General features: G+C 38.7%; 1 protein-coding gene across 1 annotated transcript; it reads left to right on the top strand.

Annotated features, from left to right (window-relative positions):
* Positions 1-6,110: 6,110 nt before the first annotated feature.
* On the top strand, positions 6,111-17,062 carry LOC128520602 (ankyrin repeat domain-containing protein 34A). The gene is made up of 2 exons (XM_053494912.1): positions 6,111-6,388; positions 14,359-17,062. The coding sequence occupies exon 2, from the start codon at positions 14,424-14,426 to the stop codon at positions 15,984-15,986; it is 1,563 nt and encodes a 520-aa protein (XP_053350887.1). The 5' UTR covers positions 6,111-6,388; positions 14,359-14,423; the 3' UTR covers positions 15,987-17,062.
* Positions 17,063-20,025: the final 2,963 nt, after the last annotated feature.

Here is a 20,025-nt window from a genome sequence, read left to right as displayed (position 1 = left end):
TCCTCATTTGGGTGATAACACGAGCTATAAAGCCAACTAGCCTCTAACACAAGGCTAATCCAAAATCCCTTAAACAAGGGCACTACCTTGGAACCCCGAAGGTTAGATGATATTTTAAAGCAGAATAAGTAAAAAAATGAAGAGAAACTTGTGAGATGAACAGGTGATAAAGCTGGCCATAGCTTTATCAACTTCCCTCTCATTAATAATTCATGAGCATTAATATGTTGGGGACACACTTTTTTTTTTTTTTTTTTATGAATGGATGTTACCAGTTGGGCTAATAAAAAATGTAAGTTAAGAAGCTATCAGCCTCCTGACAGGCAGATTAGGCATCTACAGTAGTAAAATATAATAATTGCAGAAGCTTTTAGGAGGTCTTTTACTTTTTAAACTCTCAGGGACTTTTGGCACACCCAGACATCTCACACTTACTCATTATTAGTTTCACTGCAGTTACTGAATAATTTATAAAAACCACAGAATAGTAAGATAATTATCTAAAATATAAGATAGGAGTTTAAAGGATTAAATGTTATTTAGCGTGCTTCAGAGGCACAGTGCATTTACAGTCCTTAAAACATATTAAATGAAAATTAAAGGTTACTGTAATGAGCGTGTTTAAATACTGACCAGACAGACAGAATGGTAGTGTTTCCTTATTTGACATTTCTATCATTCTTGGAAGCATGACATTGTATAACAGAAGAATATTATTTTATAATAATAATAATAATAATAATAATAATAACTAGCGATAGTGCCTGTTGTTGACGGAAAATGAGTTTGTAAAAATAGTAAAAAGTTTAAAGCTAAAATTAAGCTGATGAGCTTTAATGTAATCAGTGTTATTATTATTTCGAGTCGAAGCGCATGTACATGTGTGTACTTTGTGTACGGTAGAACTCGCTGCCTAACTTATTAATACAAAGAAATAAAATTTTGTAAGGTTAAGTATCTTATGCCTTATTTATGCTAAGTTGTACTTCTTTTGTTGTCAGCCAAATCCCTAATGTCAGACACTGTCTGTTTAGTATCACAGTAATAAATAAAAAAAAGTAGATCAGATAAAGATTAAGTTTTGTCTTAGAATGACCCCAGAGCATTAAAATTCACTAATACCACTTCAGCACTATTATTTTAGCTGTGAAAATATTAAGTAATCTCAGTATAAATATTTAGCTTTTCTAATTAATATCTGTTGGTGCAGATGTTTGTTTACATTGAGGAAGTAATTATTACTAGCTTATTTCAAAGCAGATTCAACATAACTTTTCATAACATCGCTTTTACTGAACATTTTCATTTCACTTATGGTGCAGGTTAAACTTCTGGCAGATATCTAAGTACTGCAAAAAAATGTTAACTAAATTGAAATCTGTTCAGCGGTCGATTTAAGCTGCGGCCACAGTTTATGCATTTGCAGTACTGTCAAAATGTCTAGTTCATAATCTGACACAAAACTCCTCATAATTTCTCTTCTACTCAACCTTTTGATTTAATTTATGGTGCAAGGTTCAGTTGTCTACTTGGCTTTTTTTGAAGTAAGCCATGGTGTGTTGCACATTCGTTGTGTTTCGTGAGGGTTTGGGCTCTTTGTAGGTGCATTAAAGTTGTTTCTGTGTCTTTTGAATACTCTACATATATAGTAAACTATAAAAGTAAACTTCCTCAAGGAAAAAAGTGCTATATTTGTGCAACGAAAAGCGCTGAATACTGTGACATAATCTGGCACATATGTAGAAGGCTCCTCCAACTGCTCATAACATTCCTTTTATTCACTGTTTTGATTCTATTTATGGTGCGGATTTAATTTCAGGTAAATATCGAAGGACTGGCAAAGTTTTATTAAATTCTGACCATCCAATTTTGTGTGATGCTGTGACAAAATCGGCTGGACAAACATACCGACAGACTGACATACAGACAGAAACTTTTTCAGACTATTTTGAAACTTTTCTGACACACCACCACCTAGGTGCCTAAACAGAAAACAGTCACGATACATGACTTCCTCGATCTCGGAAAGAAGGTGGGACTAATTGAAAAGTACTGAATGATTGGAGGGAACGTGGTGCTGTGCGAGGCGTGATTGGAGCTGAGAGGTAAGTGGGTGCTAGGCCATTTTTAGCTTTGTATGCAAGCATCAGTGTTTTGAATTTGATATGGGCAGCTACAGGAAGCCAGTGCAGGGAGCAGAGAAGTGGGGTGGTGTGGGAGAACTTGGGAAGGATAAAAACAATTCTGGATCAGTTGCAAAGAATGAATTGTACAGAGGCCAGGAGCAAGTTACAGTAGTCCTGTCTTGAGATAACAAGGAATTGAACGTGCACCTGAGTAGCCTGTGTAGAGAGAAATGGCAAATTCTTCTGATGTTGTAAAGAAGATGTCAACAAGAGCGAGTAAGGTTAGCAATGTGTGAGATGAACAGCAGTTCGGTTTTACTGAGATTCAAAAAAACTAATGAGCTGTCATCCGGGGATGAGATGTCTGCCTGACATGCTGACATCCGGTTGGAAACCTGAGTGTCTAAGGGAGGAAAGGAGAGAATGAGTTGTGTCATCTGCATAACAATAGTATGAAAAGCTCTGCAAGGATATGACCTTACCAATAGATCAGGTATTGAGTAAGAACCGAAGAAGATCAAATGCTAAGCCTTGTGGGACACCAGTGGAGAGTCTGTGTGGAGCAAATGTAGATCATCTCCATGTCACCTCATACAAGAGATCTCCTAGGTAGAAAGCAGACCATTGCCAAGCCGTGCCACAGATTTCAAGGCTTGTAAAGATAGACAAAAAATCTTGTGGGTTACCATGTCAAATGCAGCTGAGCGGTCCAGGAAGATGGGGGCAGATGACAGATTAGCTGACCTACTGTAGCAGCCTGGAGCATATCAGTGAAAGAAAGAAGGGAGGTTTCTGTGGAATGTGCAGCTTCAATCTGGAATGGTTAAGATAATTGAGGTTGTTCTGCAAGAGATATAAAGACATTTGATCATAGTTGTGTACTTGTTGACTGTTTTTCCTTTACTCTTTCATCCAACTAATAAGAAACCATTCATCTCTTTAGGATTTAGATAGTTTGATTGTGGGGGTCAGGTCATCTAATGCAGCAATCCACCACTCTCCTTCTTTAACAAATAGCTCTTACATAACTTACAGGTTTGTTTGGGGTAATTTTCCTGTTGGATAACCAATGATGGTCCCATTAAATACAAACCATTTCCCTGTGACAAAACATTCCCATCTAGGAGTGATGGGGGACAATGACACCTGAAGTGTATTCCTCATGTCCAGTCTGCTCCGTAATTTAATTTTCGTTGCTGTTACTGCAGACAACCTTACAAAGATAGGTTGTTGAAAATAGAAGCAGGATTTTTATTGCTTTTGTGGCACGTTTAAACAGACCTGCGATGTGCAGATGGAAGCGAATGGGAGACGATCATTTTCAAAATAAAACACTTTGCAGACTCTGATAGTCAAATACTGTATATCAAAAATTTAATAAATGTAATATATATCAAATATGTAAAACTTATTTTAAAATGTTTCTGTGCAGCCTGGTACCAAATCTGGTACTGGTATGTGACTCACTGGTTAGGGACCGCTGCTTTAGTCAACACTTAAGTAAGGACAAGTGCAAAAAAGGTTAGTGGTATTGCTCAGGCTGAAAAGATTGGAGCTTCCATTAATATTACCATATGCATATAGCAATGCATATAGTAGTATGCATATGCATTGCCAAACATAATTGTTATTCTTCAGCATTTTGTAGGGTTATATCAAAACCCATTTTGAATCTCAGCAAACAAATAGAAACAGCTTCTCTTGCCTGATGAGACCAAATTTGACATTTTGCCTGCCAGAAACCTAGCACTGCTCATTGCCTAGTGTATCATGTTGCGAGAACGCTTTTCATCAGCAGGTTGTGAGAAACTGGTCAGGTTTGATTGTATTATACTGTAGATAGAGTCGATTGCAATCCCAGAAAAAAACCTTTTTCCCATCAGTAAGAGACTTGAGACTTACCTTCCCATGGGACGGTAGTGTTAATAATAAAGTAACAGCACTGGGATGTTTAACTATATGAGAAACAATGTATCAAAGATTTTCCAATACCCATTAATTACACTGACTGTCGGGTACCAGCATGTGTGACAGTAGGTCTGTACTGAGGAGAGACCAACTGCCTGCCAAACCTACATTCAAAATCAGTCACATAAGCACTTTCAGCAAAAAAACATATATGATAATGTTATGTCATCTTAAAAAACACTTTGTCTCATGAATAACTGCTTTTACCTCATTCCAAATTGCTGTTAAACCATTTGTATTATTTTATTTACAGCTACCAAGCTAACTAGCTGTTAACATAAGGCTAAATCCCAAATTACTTTCCAACCCCAATCATGAGTCCTAGTTGGCGTGTGGGACAAGTGATTGTACACCCTAGTGGATTAATTTTTCATATAATGTTATTTGGAATTTATCCCCGGAATCCAGGTTAACAGAGCTGATATTCTAAAGTGAAATAAAAGGAAATATAAAGAGAAACTTGCAAGATTTACAGGACTGTCCACTACCCCCACATTTTATTCTCATCACATTTTACCTACATAGTACCAGGTATGAATTTCAAACTACCCTCACCTTGTTAATTACATCAACTGTCGATCAGTAACTGTAGGTCACCAGCTCTGGCGTCCATGATTAGTTACTTCTGCCAGACACAGAAGGATATGTGTTGTCAGAGTAAAATAACTTATTAAATAAAGAAACCAATCTTAATGGTCTTTGTGGAACTTTTCTATAAAAGCAATATCACACTCAGTCGGTTGTGTTGAATACAGTATGAGCACACTTCTGAGATCTTCAGTTAACTGGCATGCCTATAGCCGCATTACAGCTGTGCTAATATTCCTTACAACAGCACTTCTTATGTAATATTGCTTAAGTATTACTGTATATTATGGTTTATGCTTATTAAAAAGTCAGTAATTGAAATAATTAATGATGTTAAAATGATGGCCTACATGGATTGGTGTCCTGCATGCAGTCAGTGCAAAAAGCATCTACAGTAAGAGTGGCCAGGTACAGTGAATGATTGTAGTTTACACCCCTTTGCACCCAGATAGTTGACGTTTAATGTGTAAAAAAAAAAAAAGTCAATTTTGTGTAATATTAGAATTTTAAGACCTCTTAATACAAATATGTCAAAAATAAATGTATGTGTACATAGCTCCCAGGGTCTGCTATAAAAAGCACAGATTTAGCGTCTTTTTTCAGCTGGGAGATCAGTGCTCTCTCTCTCTCTCTCTCTCTCTTTTTTTCTCTCTCTCTCTCTGTTCATTTCTCGGCATGTGCATGTCACCGTGGGAACGCTTCTGTCGGAATCCACAGAATCTGTTACCATAGAAACAGTGTTCTATAATAGCTACAGTCACTGAGTTAGTATTTATGCAGTCTGGGAATTGTATCCCACCCTTACTTTCTGTAAAGGGCACCTCAATATGCATTTAGGCCACAAATGATAAAAACAAAATGTTTAACATAAAACACTCTCCTCACTCTTCAACACGATGTGTCTGATGGGACAGAATGTCAGCAAAAATGCTGCATTTTCTGTGCACCTTCAGACTCTCCACTCTTGTAGCTCAGAGAAAAGTGTGTGTATGTTTGTGTGTGTCGCGTAGACAAAAAAAGGGCAAGTAAGACAGTTATTAAGTTTTTTTTTTTTTTTAAAGGAGATGTTATTATGCATTCATGCACCACAATGCGAAGGCAAGTACACGCATACAGCAGGTCTTCATACAGTCTTCATACTGTACTTAAAGCATTTGCATGACCAAGGTGTTCATAAAACAAACTCCAGTGTTCCAGTGTGGTATAGATAGAGAAATAAGCGGCCACATCAAGCAGGATGCTTACAGGAGCGACCCGAGTAACAGATCGGGAACCAAATCTAAAATCTAAAAAAATTAAATTAATTAAATAGAGGAGGACCTGAGAACTAAAAGCACGCGCAGAGGCGCATCTGCACCACAGGAGGAAGCCCATCGTGTGAAGTCCGCGGCAGCAGTAGATAGGCTGTGATGATGATGATGAGACTGAGGAAGTGTGTCGCCCCCTCCGCATAGGCTGCGCGCGTTTGCTCGCCGTTCTGCTCGGAAATCATTCGGAGCTCCGCTGCCCACCGGCCGCCCCCGCAGCCCCACGTACACACAGCCGAGACAGCGGGAGCAATGTGGGGAAACCGGGCACCCTTTTAATTAACGCCCAGCACACGGAGGCACGGGAGGATTTGTGGTCGAGGCGCACGCATCGAGCGGATTTAGGCGGAAAAGTCGGCGCGCCGATGGAATTCGTTTAGCCAGCGCAGCGCAGCCGCGGTAAGAGGCGCACAAGCAACCACACCGTCCGCCCGCACGACTGCAGGGAAGGCAAAAGTCACACTGCGACGCGGATCTTACAGATTTCACAAGGTTTCACCCCATGATGCTTCATTTAGTGCGCAAACCGAATTGTTGAGCTTGCTTTACTTTTATTTCTACATCCCCGTATTGTAGTGCGTCTAGCCTTTAGAATCGCCTATGGATTAAATGATGGTGTCGTTTCTTATCGTTTGCATCATAGTTCATTAATTCCAGAGCACTTCAAAGCACTTTAAGAGTAACGTCTCTAAGCATGCTGATGCTCTGGAGCATGGGCTTCACCTATGGGAATAATGAAATTCTTCATTCTTTATGCTTTGAGTCAGGTGTAGATCATGAGCTCGTTATCTCTCATGCTGGCTGAGGCAGAGTCTAATTTTGGAAGTTCGAGAAAAGGCAGGCAGGTTTGTTCCTGTTTTTAGAGCTATCTCTGTTTCTGCTGAAGCGCAGGACTGTTGATTTTCAGGTGTCCTATATTTAGAGAGCATATTTATTGCTGTTCATGTGATTGCAGTTTGTCTCCACTGTGTCTGAACAAACAGTGCGGATGAGGAGCGCATTCACTTATAGTGGGGTTTTAAAAGCCACAAAACAGGCTTGTTGCACTTTAGATAATGAATGTAAGTGATGGAATGAAGCTAAGTTTAGACAAGAGATCTAGCCTAATGACAAAACAAAAACAAACACAACATGAGGGTAAATAAATAAACATTCTATAAATTGGACAATTTTACCTAACTGTGGGGGGAAAAAAATACTTAACTGGTATAGTCGGTTGTTTATTTGCTTTGTATAAATATAGCTTCGATCAGGCGAGTTTGTCGTCATTTTGTTTGGCTGTTAATAGAGAAGAAGCTGACGTCAGAGAGACTAGCTGACGTTGGCAATTGGTACGACACCAGATTCGACAGTTTATGGCTATTATTAGCATCGAAGCCCTAGTTATTTTTCTCGTTCTTATAAATATTTTGAGTTTAATGCGTCGCACCACAAGCAGTTTTTCAGGACCGTGGACAGCGACGCACATGTCCAGGCAAAGAAAGGGCATTCAAACAACAACAACAACAATAATAATTACACTAATGATGATAATAATAATAATAATTATAATAATAATAATAATAATAATAATAATAATAAAGTTCACAATGTCTTCCACATTTCAAATTACACCTAAACATGCACTTGCATAAATTTTTTTTTTAATAAAAAGAAAGTAAAAACCTACTGTACAGAATACTTTGACATTAAATAGGCTTTTAGTAACAGTCTTCTCTAAAAGCAACAGAACAGAAAGGCCAATTAGACTAATTGTTTTCAATACCTAATATGCACATCCAGATGTGTTAAACAACTAATTATGTAATATATTTTGTTTAAACACACCCATTTTTCAACTGATCGAAATTATGGGAGCAAGTGTTTGAGAGGTGTTTTTATTGGTGTGCCCTGTTAAATTGATTTCTTAAACAATGAATACCTCTAAATGTCTACTCTGGTTTAGACCTGTAAAGAGTGCATTTGTTGTTAAAAAGAATAAACCAACATGAAGACCATAGAGCTGTCTAAGGTTTTAACTATTTTAACCACTTTGAAACTAAGAAAAGAATGAAATCAATCAGAGCCATTGCAAATGTACATCAAACAGGTTGGCCAATGAAAACAACAACAATTGAGGACACAAATATTGAGAGACATATAAGGGGGGGGGGAGCATCGACAACCTCTACTGGGAAGTGGTGAATGCATCCCAAAGGCCTCATGTCAGGGGTAACTGAGTGGTTAAGGCATTGGACTTTGGTTCGGAAGATCCCAGGTTCAAACCCCACAACCACCGAGTTGCCACTGTTGGGACTTTGAGCCAGGCCCTTAACCCTCAACTGCTCAGGTGTATAATGAGATAAAAATGTAAGTTGCTCTGGATAAGAGCGTCTGCCAAATGCCTAAATGTAAATCATGTCATCAAGAAGAGTTCAAGAGAAGACATATAAAGGACCTACTTCAAGATGCAAACCAATAATTAGTAGTAAGGCCAGAGATGGATTCACAAAGAAATATGGTCCTATATGGTCTCCTTTAGATTTATGTGATATTTTTGTATAGTTTTATTTATATTAACTATGAAAATGGGTTGGATTGCATCGATACAAGTAATTTGATAGCTTATGACTGTAATTGCTTGAATAGTTTAAGAACAAAAGTTGCCACAATCAGTTTTGTACCAAAGTCTCAATCACTCAACAGTTGGTAACCTCAACAAAGTGGACTTATATAAACTAAAATACATCATCTGTTATACATCTGCACTGTCAACCTTAGAACACAACTAGAGAAATTTAATTATTGGTATCGCCCAAATGAGGATGGGTTTCTGGGAGGGTTTCCTTGGCACCCTTGCTACCAGCTGGCTTATTAGAGGTCAAAAAATTAATTTATATACAGTATTTTTATTCCTGTAAAGTGGCTTTGCGACAATGGCAATTGCTAAAAACACTGGATAAATGAAATTTAAATGAATTGAATTTAATTCAGAAATCAAGACTAACCTTTACCAAAATGATAGAAAGGTCAATGTTTAGAGAAAGAAGGCATCTGCTTACAATGAAAACATGCAATACCTCAGTTCAAGCATGGTGGAGGTAGTGTCATGGCTTTGGCTTGCCTGGCTCCTTTTGGAACTTGTTCACTAATTTTTATTGATGATGCAACTCATGACGGTATGATCCGAATAAAAATTCAAAAGTCTATATTTTATTTTCCAGCTTACATAGAAATGTATGAAGTCTAAACTTCATCATGCAACAAGACAATGACCAAAACAAACTGTTAACACAAGCAAAGATACCATCAAGAAAAAAAATGTGGTAGGTTTTACACTGGTCAAATCAATAACTAGATCCTGTTGAGCATCCTAAAGAGCAGATTGAAGGGAGACCCCAAATCCAAAACAACCAACAAGTGAAATAATTTGCAAGACTGAAAAAGCACCACAAAAGCTGAATGCATCAGTTTAAAGTTTTCAGTGGCTCACTTGCTTGATGCCAGGGATCCTAAACCAAATAATTTTTGTCATTTATTCCAAGACCTTCTGATCCAATACTGTTCCAGTGCTCTTTCATAAACCGTACAATGTTCTAAGTTGGTTAGCACATATCAAGCTAAATATCTGGAGATGAAAACAGAAATATTAGTCATATCTTACTTTAGGTATAAATAAAAGAATATGTCCATTTTTATGGGATGGTATATACTGTATTTCTCAGATTAAAATACATTAAGACATTTTAAAATAAGTAAACCCTTTTCTCATTCATTCCCCTTTTTTTCTTTAGTTGGTTAACTAGTTGATAGATTGACCAATTTAAAAATATACTGTACTCAAAGCAGCTCTGTCTCTAATAGACTGTTTCTGTGCAATGGGTGTAGAGATCACACCTCAAAGATTTACTGAGCTGTTTTAGCTGACTGGGTCTGTTTGACCTAAAAAATCCATTTATAGGCAGTATAATACTGTACTAGACAGTATTGTGGTTTAGGGCATGGTTTCCTGGTGTGGCTAACTGAAGTGGTTTAAAATACACAAGGTGACCCATTTGATGAGATACACAGGTATATTTATATTTAGGTTTTAAGATATATTTAGGCTTAAAAGCTCTTTAAGTTAAAGTTAGTGTGAAGGGTGGTATATGAGTAATGTGGCCAATCTAGCTGGTATAACAATTTGTACTGCAGCAACTTTAAAATGACCCCATCAGCTGACAAAAACAACTGGTGAATATTTTTATTGCTAAATAAATATGACACTATAAGCTACCTAAAACTCCTGAAACTTTAAACAGTCCCCATCATGTCCAATTTCCATATATCTCACTATAAATGTTTTTAATTAAATGATCAGATGTATGTTCTTCACTCAAATTCTTCCAAAGGAAATCGGAAATCCAGGGAAAAAAACATCAAATATGCCCAAGCAAAATATTGTCATATTTTGTTAACAACAAAAATCAAAGAAGCATATTTGACTTAAAAGTCTTTCCTACAGTACACACTTCCATAAATTTCAGAATGCAACAGGATGCATCCATTCAAACAAATCCTTTATAACACATCCTTTAAACAATGTCATAAGAGGTGTGCACAGCCTGTAATTAAGATTAATTTCAATATGATCATATAACTCTTTTTTTTCCCCTGGAGACTGCATAAAGAAAGAGCCGCAGCCTCTTCGTGCTTAACCTCAATGCATGAAAATGCGGCCCTGTTTAGCACAACGATCACCATCAGCACCTGTGCTCCCTCTTAAAGCAGCACTATGAATGATGAAAGGATTCATCAGATATGACTGGGTCAGAATGCCAGAAGGCACCAGATCAGGTTGGATACACCTACACCAGTCCCATTAACCCCTCATGGCCTTGGCTTGCTGCACAATAGAACAGGTGAAGCAGCTGTGGCAATGGCAGCACGTGGAAGAGCTGTAGAAATGGACACTGCTTTCAGGGCTAGTCTATGGCGCCTTTGAAGAGTGATGCATATGCATGGAGCAGCAAGATTTAATGAGCTGAATAGCGGGCAGGAGATGGCCCCTGTACTCCTTGTTAATTTCTAACAATGCATCCACCCACACGAACACAGCATCCCCACCCCAACCCCCAACCATAACTGCAGCAAAGAGAATCGTCACTGGTCTGAGAGTCACATGAGCTCAGTGGAAAGCATTGCGGAGAGGATAGGGTGTTATAAGTGTGAGGGTGAAGGTGTAAGATTCAATTCCATTTTCTGTTGTTCAGAGACCCAGGAGAATTAGGGAGGACTCTGGAGCCTTGCCAAGATGTTCAGCTTGTCATTTACATCTCCCAATATTGAGGATTTCAATTAAAATAAGAAATCCCTCTGCAGGAGATCTGCACTCATACTGGTGTGAAATGACAAGCTCAGTCTGCTTCTGATTGATGTCAAACATCTCACTGCCTCCCACAGAAATGAATTTGTACACACACGCGCCCGCGTGCACACACACACACACACACACACACACACACACACACACACATGCGCACGCACACACACACACACGCACACACACACACACACACACACACACACACACAGGTCAGACAGGGACAGAGGGAGTTTGAAGAACTGACGGCAAAACAACAAAAAAGGAAGAAAGTGAGACATTGAGAGAGGTGGAGACAGTGTGAGATGACAGTACAGAGTGTCTCCTGACTGCAGTTTGATTCATTTTGTTCGAACAAGCCCACACAGACAAGCATCAAAAAAATAAGATGGATACTTCCGCCTTAATCCAAACTAGGAACTCAAATACAGTGTGCAAGTTTTAACAAAGTGGACGATCAGAAAGTCTATTGGACAGAGTTATTGCAGCTGAGAGCATAGCTTTCTGATTGCAACCTCTCTATCATCATTTAAACAAGTTGAGAGACCGAGACCACTCAGCTCCATAGTAAATAAAAGACAACAGCAGGTATAAATAGAATAGCGGAGATTGCTAGATGAAATTGAATTTGTTCAGTGTAAAAGGCCCTTGATTCACAGTTCTGATTTGAGTTCTTTCTTGAATTGACTCCTGCTAGTGTCGCAACCAGAGAAAGACTCTCGATTCTCAGTTTCTCAGAAGGAAGGGACTGTTATTTCAGTGTAATTTTTGCATCTAAAATGCTCAGATATTTGTCTTGCTCTTTGCTTTTCTCTCTCACTCTCTCACTTACTCATCTTCTCGGTCGCAGCAGCATATCAGTTTGCGCAAATGGTGCTCATTTGCTCATTAAGCATGCTAGGGTTGAGACTGGTGTGGAATAACAAGGAATAGACAACAAGTGTAGCACAGAGATGCGGAGCACAGGTCTTACACTGCATCTGCTGAATTAGTATGTGTGTGAGAGAAAACAAGCTGTCGATATGCACACATGGGCACACAAATGCTCAATCCTCTTTTATTTTCCTAACAATGGCCACCATGCTTAGGCTGCAGAGGAAAGAAAAATCCTGGTAAATCATGTTGGACAAGAAACATGTGTATATATATTTGACAGTAAACCCAACATACTGTAGAATGATGAAATTTCCAAAAAATTGTTAAAAAATTAAGTAAAAATATGCGTCAAGTATAAACTAAAAAAGTTCTTTCCCTATGCAGTCTGTTTTCAGCACTGGAGTGGACAGGCGTCAGATCAATAGATCCCTTCATCCACTCCCTCTGCCAGTGCCAGGAGTAGAACTATATATCTGTACCAGCACACAGTGACAAGGCACAGTGAAATGACATACAGACCTACCAATTTTCCACTTCCTCTCTCCCATGCCTGTCATCTCTACCAAGCCACTATCACATTAATTGATTTCTCTGTGACAGGAGGTTGTACTTTCTCCACATGTTGTCTGTATAAATCTACCAGGGGCTTACTTTGGTCACATTGAATTTTAAATCAGCCTGAATAAATTCAAGCCACAGGAACACCCTGTATCTCTCTCTCTCTCTCTCTCCCTGTTTACCCCCTTGCTCGCTCGCCCCCCACCCTACTTTTCACCCTGCAGAGCTGTTCTAGTAATGCCTTCCTAATTACCACATCAAACTTGTCTGTGTGCAATGAGCATCTCTCTCTGCTTTCTGTTACGCAAACGCAGATTGATGCGAGACTCTCAGAGCTGTGCACAATTTGTGAATGCTGCCTTTATTGCTTTGATCATCACAATCAGTGCTTTGACTCACCCCACAGCCACAGACAGCTGTTGGTTCATCGTCAGCTAATGCAGTGTATTAATGTAGCCACAGCAGCCGGGATATTGATAATGAGTGCCGGGTATATAACCACGATCGTTGCAAATCTACCGCCCAGCAGACCCTGCAGGTGGGAAATGACTGGGCTTCTCTCTGTTTAAATACCTATTTTACACTTCATTCTTTTAAATGTCAAATTTATGCAGCGACAAATCATACATTGCATAAACTTCAAATTGTCAATTTATAATATTTGTTTTCATTTAAAAACATCAACAGTAGCTATTTTCTGTAAAAAAAAAAATGAGGTATTGAAAAACTATTAAGGATGAAAACATATGATACAGAGTAAATGGTACATATTTTCATTACCTATTCAAGGCATGTATAGAGCAAAGCTTATAACAATTCCACGACATAGAGCAATGTACGGCAAAGCACATGATGAAACCTGTAGATGATATTTAATGTCATGCTTTTGATCGACATACAGTATAAACCCATTTCTTTTGGGAAAAAGGGAGCATCTGTAAATCTTGTATGAAGACTTTAAAGAATGCACTTAAATAAAAGGTCTGTATACAAATAGACAAGTAATTACTTTGCTCCAAGTGGCTGCCATTTCTAGGGGGATGCTTGACCATAAATGATCACTCATTTTATCGACTGTATCACAGTGTTTAACCAATGGCATGTATTATGCTATTTAATAATTCAAAATTCTTGAAAAGCCTAGAGCAAACCGACATTGTTGGAAGCCTCGGAAAGGAATGAGGCTCTTTTATTTTGCAAGGTTAATATTTAGGCCAGGTTTCATTTCTATAAAAAAGACATCAATTTCAAGCTATTTGGGTGTCATTTGTACAGGAAAAAGATGTCTAGATGATAAGGTCTGTGATTTTACCTCAGGTATTTTCACATTTTGAGAACTGTATGGTGCGGCAGCTTCGCTGTGGTGGATCACTGTGAGCAGTGGCAATAATGGAACACTAAGCTTTGCTTTATCACACACTGTACTGTATGTGCAAATCTTTCATTTAATAAAAGAGGTTTTTTTTTTTTCATTTGATGCAACGCCATGAGTAATGCCATGTACTTTAGGGAGTAGAGTGCACATGAGAGCACATGTGATAATACAATCATTTAATTGTCCTTATAAGACCTTGTGCATTTCTTTATATTACAGGTTGTTCGGGAATACACTGAAGATGTGCTGGATTTGTTAACGAGAAAGGAAGACAGGGTGGCACTATGGGTGATGGAGGAGCTCTGCGGACAGAGGGAAATGCCCTGCTCAAGGCCGTGTTCCAAGGCAAGCTCCGCCTTGCCCGTTTGCTACTGGAGGGAGGTGCATACATCAATGAAGGCAATGAGCGAGGGGAGACACCTATCATGGCTGCCTGCATGGCAGGATATGATGACGTGCAGACGCGGCAGAAAATGGTACGCTACCTTTTAGAGAAAGGTGCTGACCTAAACATCCCTGATAAATCAGGCCGGACTGCCTTGATGCACGCATGTGCTGAGCGGGCTGGTAAAGATGTTGTGTCACTCCTCCTGGAGAATGGCGCAGACCCAAGTCTCAAAGACTACTCTGGGTCCTCAGCTCTAATGCATGCCATCAACAAAGGAGACCGTGAAACCCTGCAGATACTTCTAGATGCCTGTAAGGCCAAAGGCAAAGAGGTGATCATTATAACCACAGATACATCACCATCAGGTACTAAGAAGACCAAGCAGTACCTGAACTCTCCACCTTCACCCGGTGTGGTGGACAAACTCTCACCGGCATGCATGTCTCCATCAGAGGTGGAGATCCGAACCTCAAACTCACCTGCTGGAGAAGAGGAGGAAGGGATCTTTAGCTTTGCTCTTACTTCCGCCCTCCCCTTGCCCTCAAACAGGCCCCCGGGTGAAAGGAGACCACCACCACGTAAGCTTCTCAAAAGACTGAATTCAGAGCCCTGGGGCCTAGTCGCACCAAGCATACTGGCTGAGAGAGGTGAGATGTTGGAGGGCAGCCTAGCAGAGGAGGACAAGGTGGTGTCAGAGATGAATGGCATGTCAATCTCTGGTCCAGGTAGACCACTGCTTTCACGCAGACACAGCATTGAAACTCATGACCCCTGCTCACCAAAGCTGATTGACCGCTCCTGCTCCGAAGATTGTGCAGCCCTCTGTGGTTCCTCTTGGGCTGACAAGGTACAGCAGCATCAATCACTGTACCGCAGAAACACAGCACCTGAGTCACAAGAGAATGCGGGTCTCAATCGTGCTCTGGCTCACCCCAAACTTACACGCATGGAACACTATGAGTCTGATACACACCTGTGTCCTGAGTCCATTCCCGGTTCTCCAGATTCTGGTCGTGTGTCTGTAGAACGGCGCAAATACAATGCCTCACCACTATCATTAGTTGCCAGTTCCTCACGGGAGTCCCTAGAAAGCATCCCAAACTCGGTGTCCCCCATCACTATGAGGAGGAGACCACCTGGCTTACTGGAGCGGAGGGGCTCTGGCACACTTCTACTGGACCACATCTCACACACTCGGCCTGGATTTCTTCCCCCGCTCAATGTCAACCCCCAGCGACCCATTCCGGACATCCGAACCAATGGCAAGGCCTCTTCACCCGTGCACTCTGGAAACAAGATCCTGCTGCCTGTAGCACCCACATCACCAAAGCGTGTTCTGGATTTCAAGATGAAGAAGAAGTTGATGAGGCGGCATTCCATGCAGACAGAACAGATGAAGCAGCTCTCCACCTTTCAGGAGCTAATAGCAGAGAAGGTCATGGAGGTCAACGGAGACTAAGAGTTATGGGAGAATGGCTCTCTTTGTCTCACTCTTATTCAGTCACTCACACATTCATTCACTCAAACACACACACACCACAGGATAATGAAACACATCGTAATCTAAAATGCATAAACCATATTCTTAGAGTTATTGACACGAAATGATAGTGAAAAGCCACCAGTTACGCCAGCTGATGGTTAATGACTTTTTATTGCTTTTTCTGACCGTCATTTTTGGACATGTTAGCACATTTAGCCAAGCTGTTCCTAATCATTTTGTTTATTTTTGATTTATTGTATTACTGTTATTTAAAATGTACATTTTTACACTTGAACATGTTTCATTAGATTTTGTTAAAATGTCAGCAAGGTTAAAGTTGCTGGCGAAGTAACACAATGTCTTTTAAAAGCATATCAAAGAGATATTTAAAAATGATCAGTTTCTACTGATCGCAAACCAAATGCCAGAATTATGTTTTCCCTCTCTGAAATCATAACAACTGCTAAAAAGCTTTCATTTACTGCACACTAATCTCTATTATTGGAGATGCCTTGAGTTATAGCTAATCACTTTAAGAAGTTTGGATTTTGACCACCGTTGTTTGGTTGTAGCATTGAAATCTAAACAGTTTTCATGGCTGAAAAAAAAGACAGTAAGTAAGTATGATTTCATTATCTTATTAAAGTTTTTTTTAAGTGCAATTAGGTATCCCAAAGAACTTGTTTAACACCATTTCACACTCACATTACTAAAATGGGCAAGACATAGACAAACTCATTACGAATAGCAACGGATGTTGTGTCATGTGTGCAGAAGAGGCAGAGCGCACATGTAGATATTGTACAGATTTCACAGGCAGTAAAACAACCATTAGCATTTTAAGTATTTCTGTGTGCAATATTTTGTGCTGCAAGATCTCTGGTTTCATATCATTGTGGTGAACATTGGGTAATCAGTCACATTTGCAGCACGAAGAGTAATTTGCACTTTGCAGAAAAAAAAAATCTAGTGGACACGACAAACTATGTTAACCCTTACGAAAAAAGAGTATACACACATTTGAAATGAAATTATTTTCAGTGTAGTGTTTGTCAGTGTGGAGATATATATATATATATATATTGCTATATATATATATATATATATATATAAATATAAGAAATAAACACAAGTTAGTTTAACAGAGCTTACAAAGTGTTTAATAGTCTTGCTTTTGTTTTGTTGATGCTATATTTAAGTCATTTCATTTAGAAAATAATTTATTTCTGTGGATACAACTACATGTACTTTAATATGAAAACAAAAAAGTAGAGTAATATTTTTCTATACTTCTGTGATGGTCCATTTTTTCACCTATTGTCCATCTTTTAAATCGAAACAAAATTATTGCTCTAGCTCTTTGGGTGGAAAAAATCACTTTCAGTGTGGTATTGTTTCACAGGCAACATTTTAGGGCATATAAAAACAAAAAAGTACTAGCATAAATGTTTATATTGTTTAATTATGGACCTTTTTTAAGTTGAAAAACCATTAGAAACCACCTCTTAAAATATATATATATATATATATATCAGGTGACACTTTATATTTAAATTAGCAAATGATCTAGTTGCTACCTTATTATTACTCTTGTGTGGTGTCTCATCGTCATTCCAAAATCTCTCCATATGCTCCAGAGAGCAGTGAGTAGTTGCACTGAGTTTTTTTTTCCCTGTTACTGAATATGTTTCTGAAAATTGTGAAAAATTCACAAAATTCTCTGTTGTACAAAAATTCCCTGTGACCTTGTTGAAATTGTGCTCAGGTATGTCTGATCAGACCTTAAAAAAAAAAAAAAACAGTACAAGGGTCTTCAGTTGTGTTAGGCTGTGTACACAAAGGACATTTCATGACGTGCTGCTAAGTCTCATTGGTTAACAGGAAAATAACAACTGCTTATCCGAGTGTTTTAATTCGCATTGTGTCAAAAGGATAGCAGTTACACTATCAACATCTACTTCAATGGATTTAATATATATTGTAATTTTGTTTGTTTGGTGTGGTACACTGATAAAACTGTACTGAACTGAATCATTACTTGCTAAAAAAAAAAAAACGTAGATGACTCTTGTGTTAGCAGTAAGCCTTAGGGAAGTGGCTAGTGTCCGTGTAACAGTCTGCACAACACCACGATGGGAATTCGTCTCATATTCATGTGAGACATTTATGGTGCTTTGAATAAAGGCATGACTAAACCAAAAATCTGCATCTGGTCAAGTTATTTACCTCCATGTTGTCTTAGAAACACCACAGTAATACGTTACAACGGCAGAAAGACAGAATATGAACACAGTGAGGAAAGGTAATGCAAGTGAAACCTCAACTGGTAAAGATAGCCATCACTATCCTAGGGCTCAAAATTCTTATCTCAGTTTGTGCATTCTGGTATTAGAGTATCCCTTACTTCTAATGCGTAAAAACACAGATTATGTATATATATATACAGTATCGTGGAACCGTAGAACCGTAGAAAAGTAATTTGGCCTGTGAGCGTTTTGCAAGGCAAGCAAAAATTTTAAATAAATTTTAACTTAATAAATGAGCAAGGGTTTGATTAACGAGTGGCATGCATGCGCTTTGTCTGCCAAGCATCATGTGATCACAATTGATCCAGGTTTCAGAGGCTATGTCTGTCAGAGTGCAGTGTTTCCGTTAGGGCGTGTGTGTGTGAGTGTCATTAGAGAGGTTCCTTGTTAAAGAAGTTTCCCAACAGAGCAGTGTTTCCGTTAGTGTCAGCTTCACACATACACACGCACAACCAAACACATACATACACCTGCGGTGCGTGCGCGCACACACACACACACACACACACACACACACACACACACACACACACACACACACACTAACAGAAACACTACACTGCCAGGATTATTTTCAAAGGTAAAGTGCAGGTAAATTTGTTCTATTTTTACTTTATGTTTTGTATAAATGATTTTTATATAAATATTTTTGGGTTGTGGATGAGTCATCTGACTTTTACCCTGACTTTTACATTTATTTTGATATACGAATGTTTTACAGTTTTTTACAGACGCTAGGACACATTTCTCAATACTTAGGTCACTTTTGCAAAACTCTTCACACAGTAAGCACAACAGAAGTCTATGTGGGCTAAACTGAGGATCAATTATCATTGTTTTTGGCACAAAATGCATTCAATGACTACATTTCTCAAATTTCATGAATTCTTTTCTCACTTAGACACAACAACTGCCAAAAATCTTTGTACGTACAGGACACTTTGCATGTGCTAACATACTGTTTTTAAAACTGGTAAACTTATGTTCAAAACAATTACATAATGCAAAACTGAATAAGACAGCAAAATTCAACTGCAATATTTTATTGAAACATATTTAAATCACAGCTGATTCTCATTGTAGATGAACATCTACACAGGTGTTACTCTTTCAATTTCATTACAAACGGAGACAACTGCTGAATAGGTTTGTATTGTGATGTAAACATGGACCCAGACAGAAATAGAGAAGTGGCTGAAAGAGAATGAAGAGTGGCTAGGAGGGGGCGAGGAATACGTATGCATGGTGGAAGAAGAATAAGAGGAAGATCAAGAGCTGTAGTCTCAGATGAGATCAGAGATACTGTAATTGATCATGTAGTAAATCATGGTCTCTCAATGAGAGAGGCTGGTCAGAGAGGGCAGCCAAATCTGCAAGTATTACTTAGTGCAATAAATAAATAAATAAATAAATAAACAACATAAAATATTGACGAATTCTGCATATTGTCTGATTCATTCCACTAACATATATTGCAGATATAAACAATATATATTGCAATTATAACAGAGATGTGTCCTTGTTTTACACAAAAAAACACTGTGTAATGCTACATGTTGTTAGTGTTTTTTAGGTCATTGTTTTGTGGGTGACAAAGTGTGTTTGTCGGCTGTCAACCTTTGCTAGTGTTCTGGAAGAATAAGTTTATTTGAGACCTGAATATGAGAATGAGAATTGAATTACTGAAATAAATAATTTTTTTATTGAGA

This window comes from Clarias gariepinus, chromosome 4 (genome assembly GCF_024256425.1).
Source record: "Clarias gariepinus isolate MV-2021 ecotype Netherlands chromosome 4, CGAR_prim_01v2, whole genome shotgun sequence".
In the NCBI taxonomy this organism is placed as follows: Eukaryota; Metazoa; Chordata; class Actinopteri; order Siluriformes; family Clariidae; genus Clarias; species Clarias gariepinus.
The sequence above is the reverse complement of the archived record's forward strand: the minus strand, read 5'-3'. Positions and strand labels throughout refer to the sequence as shown.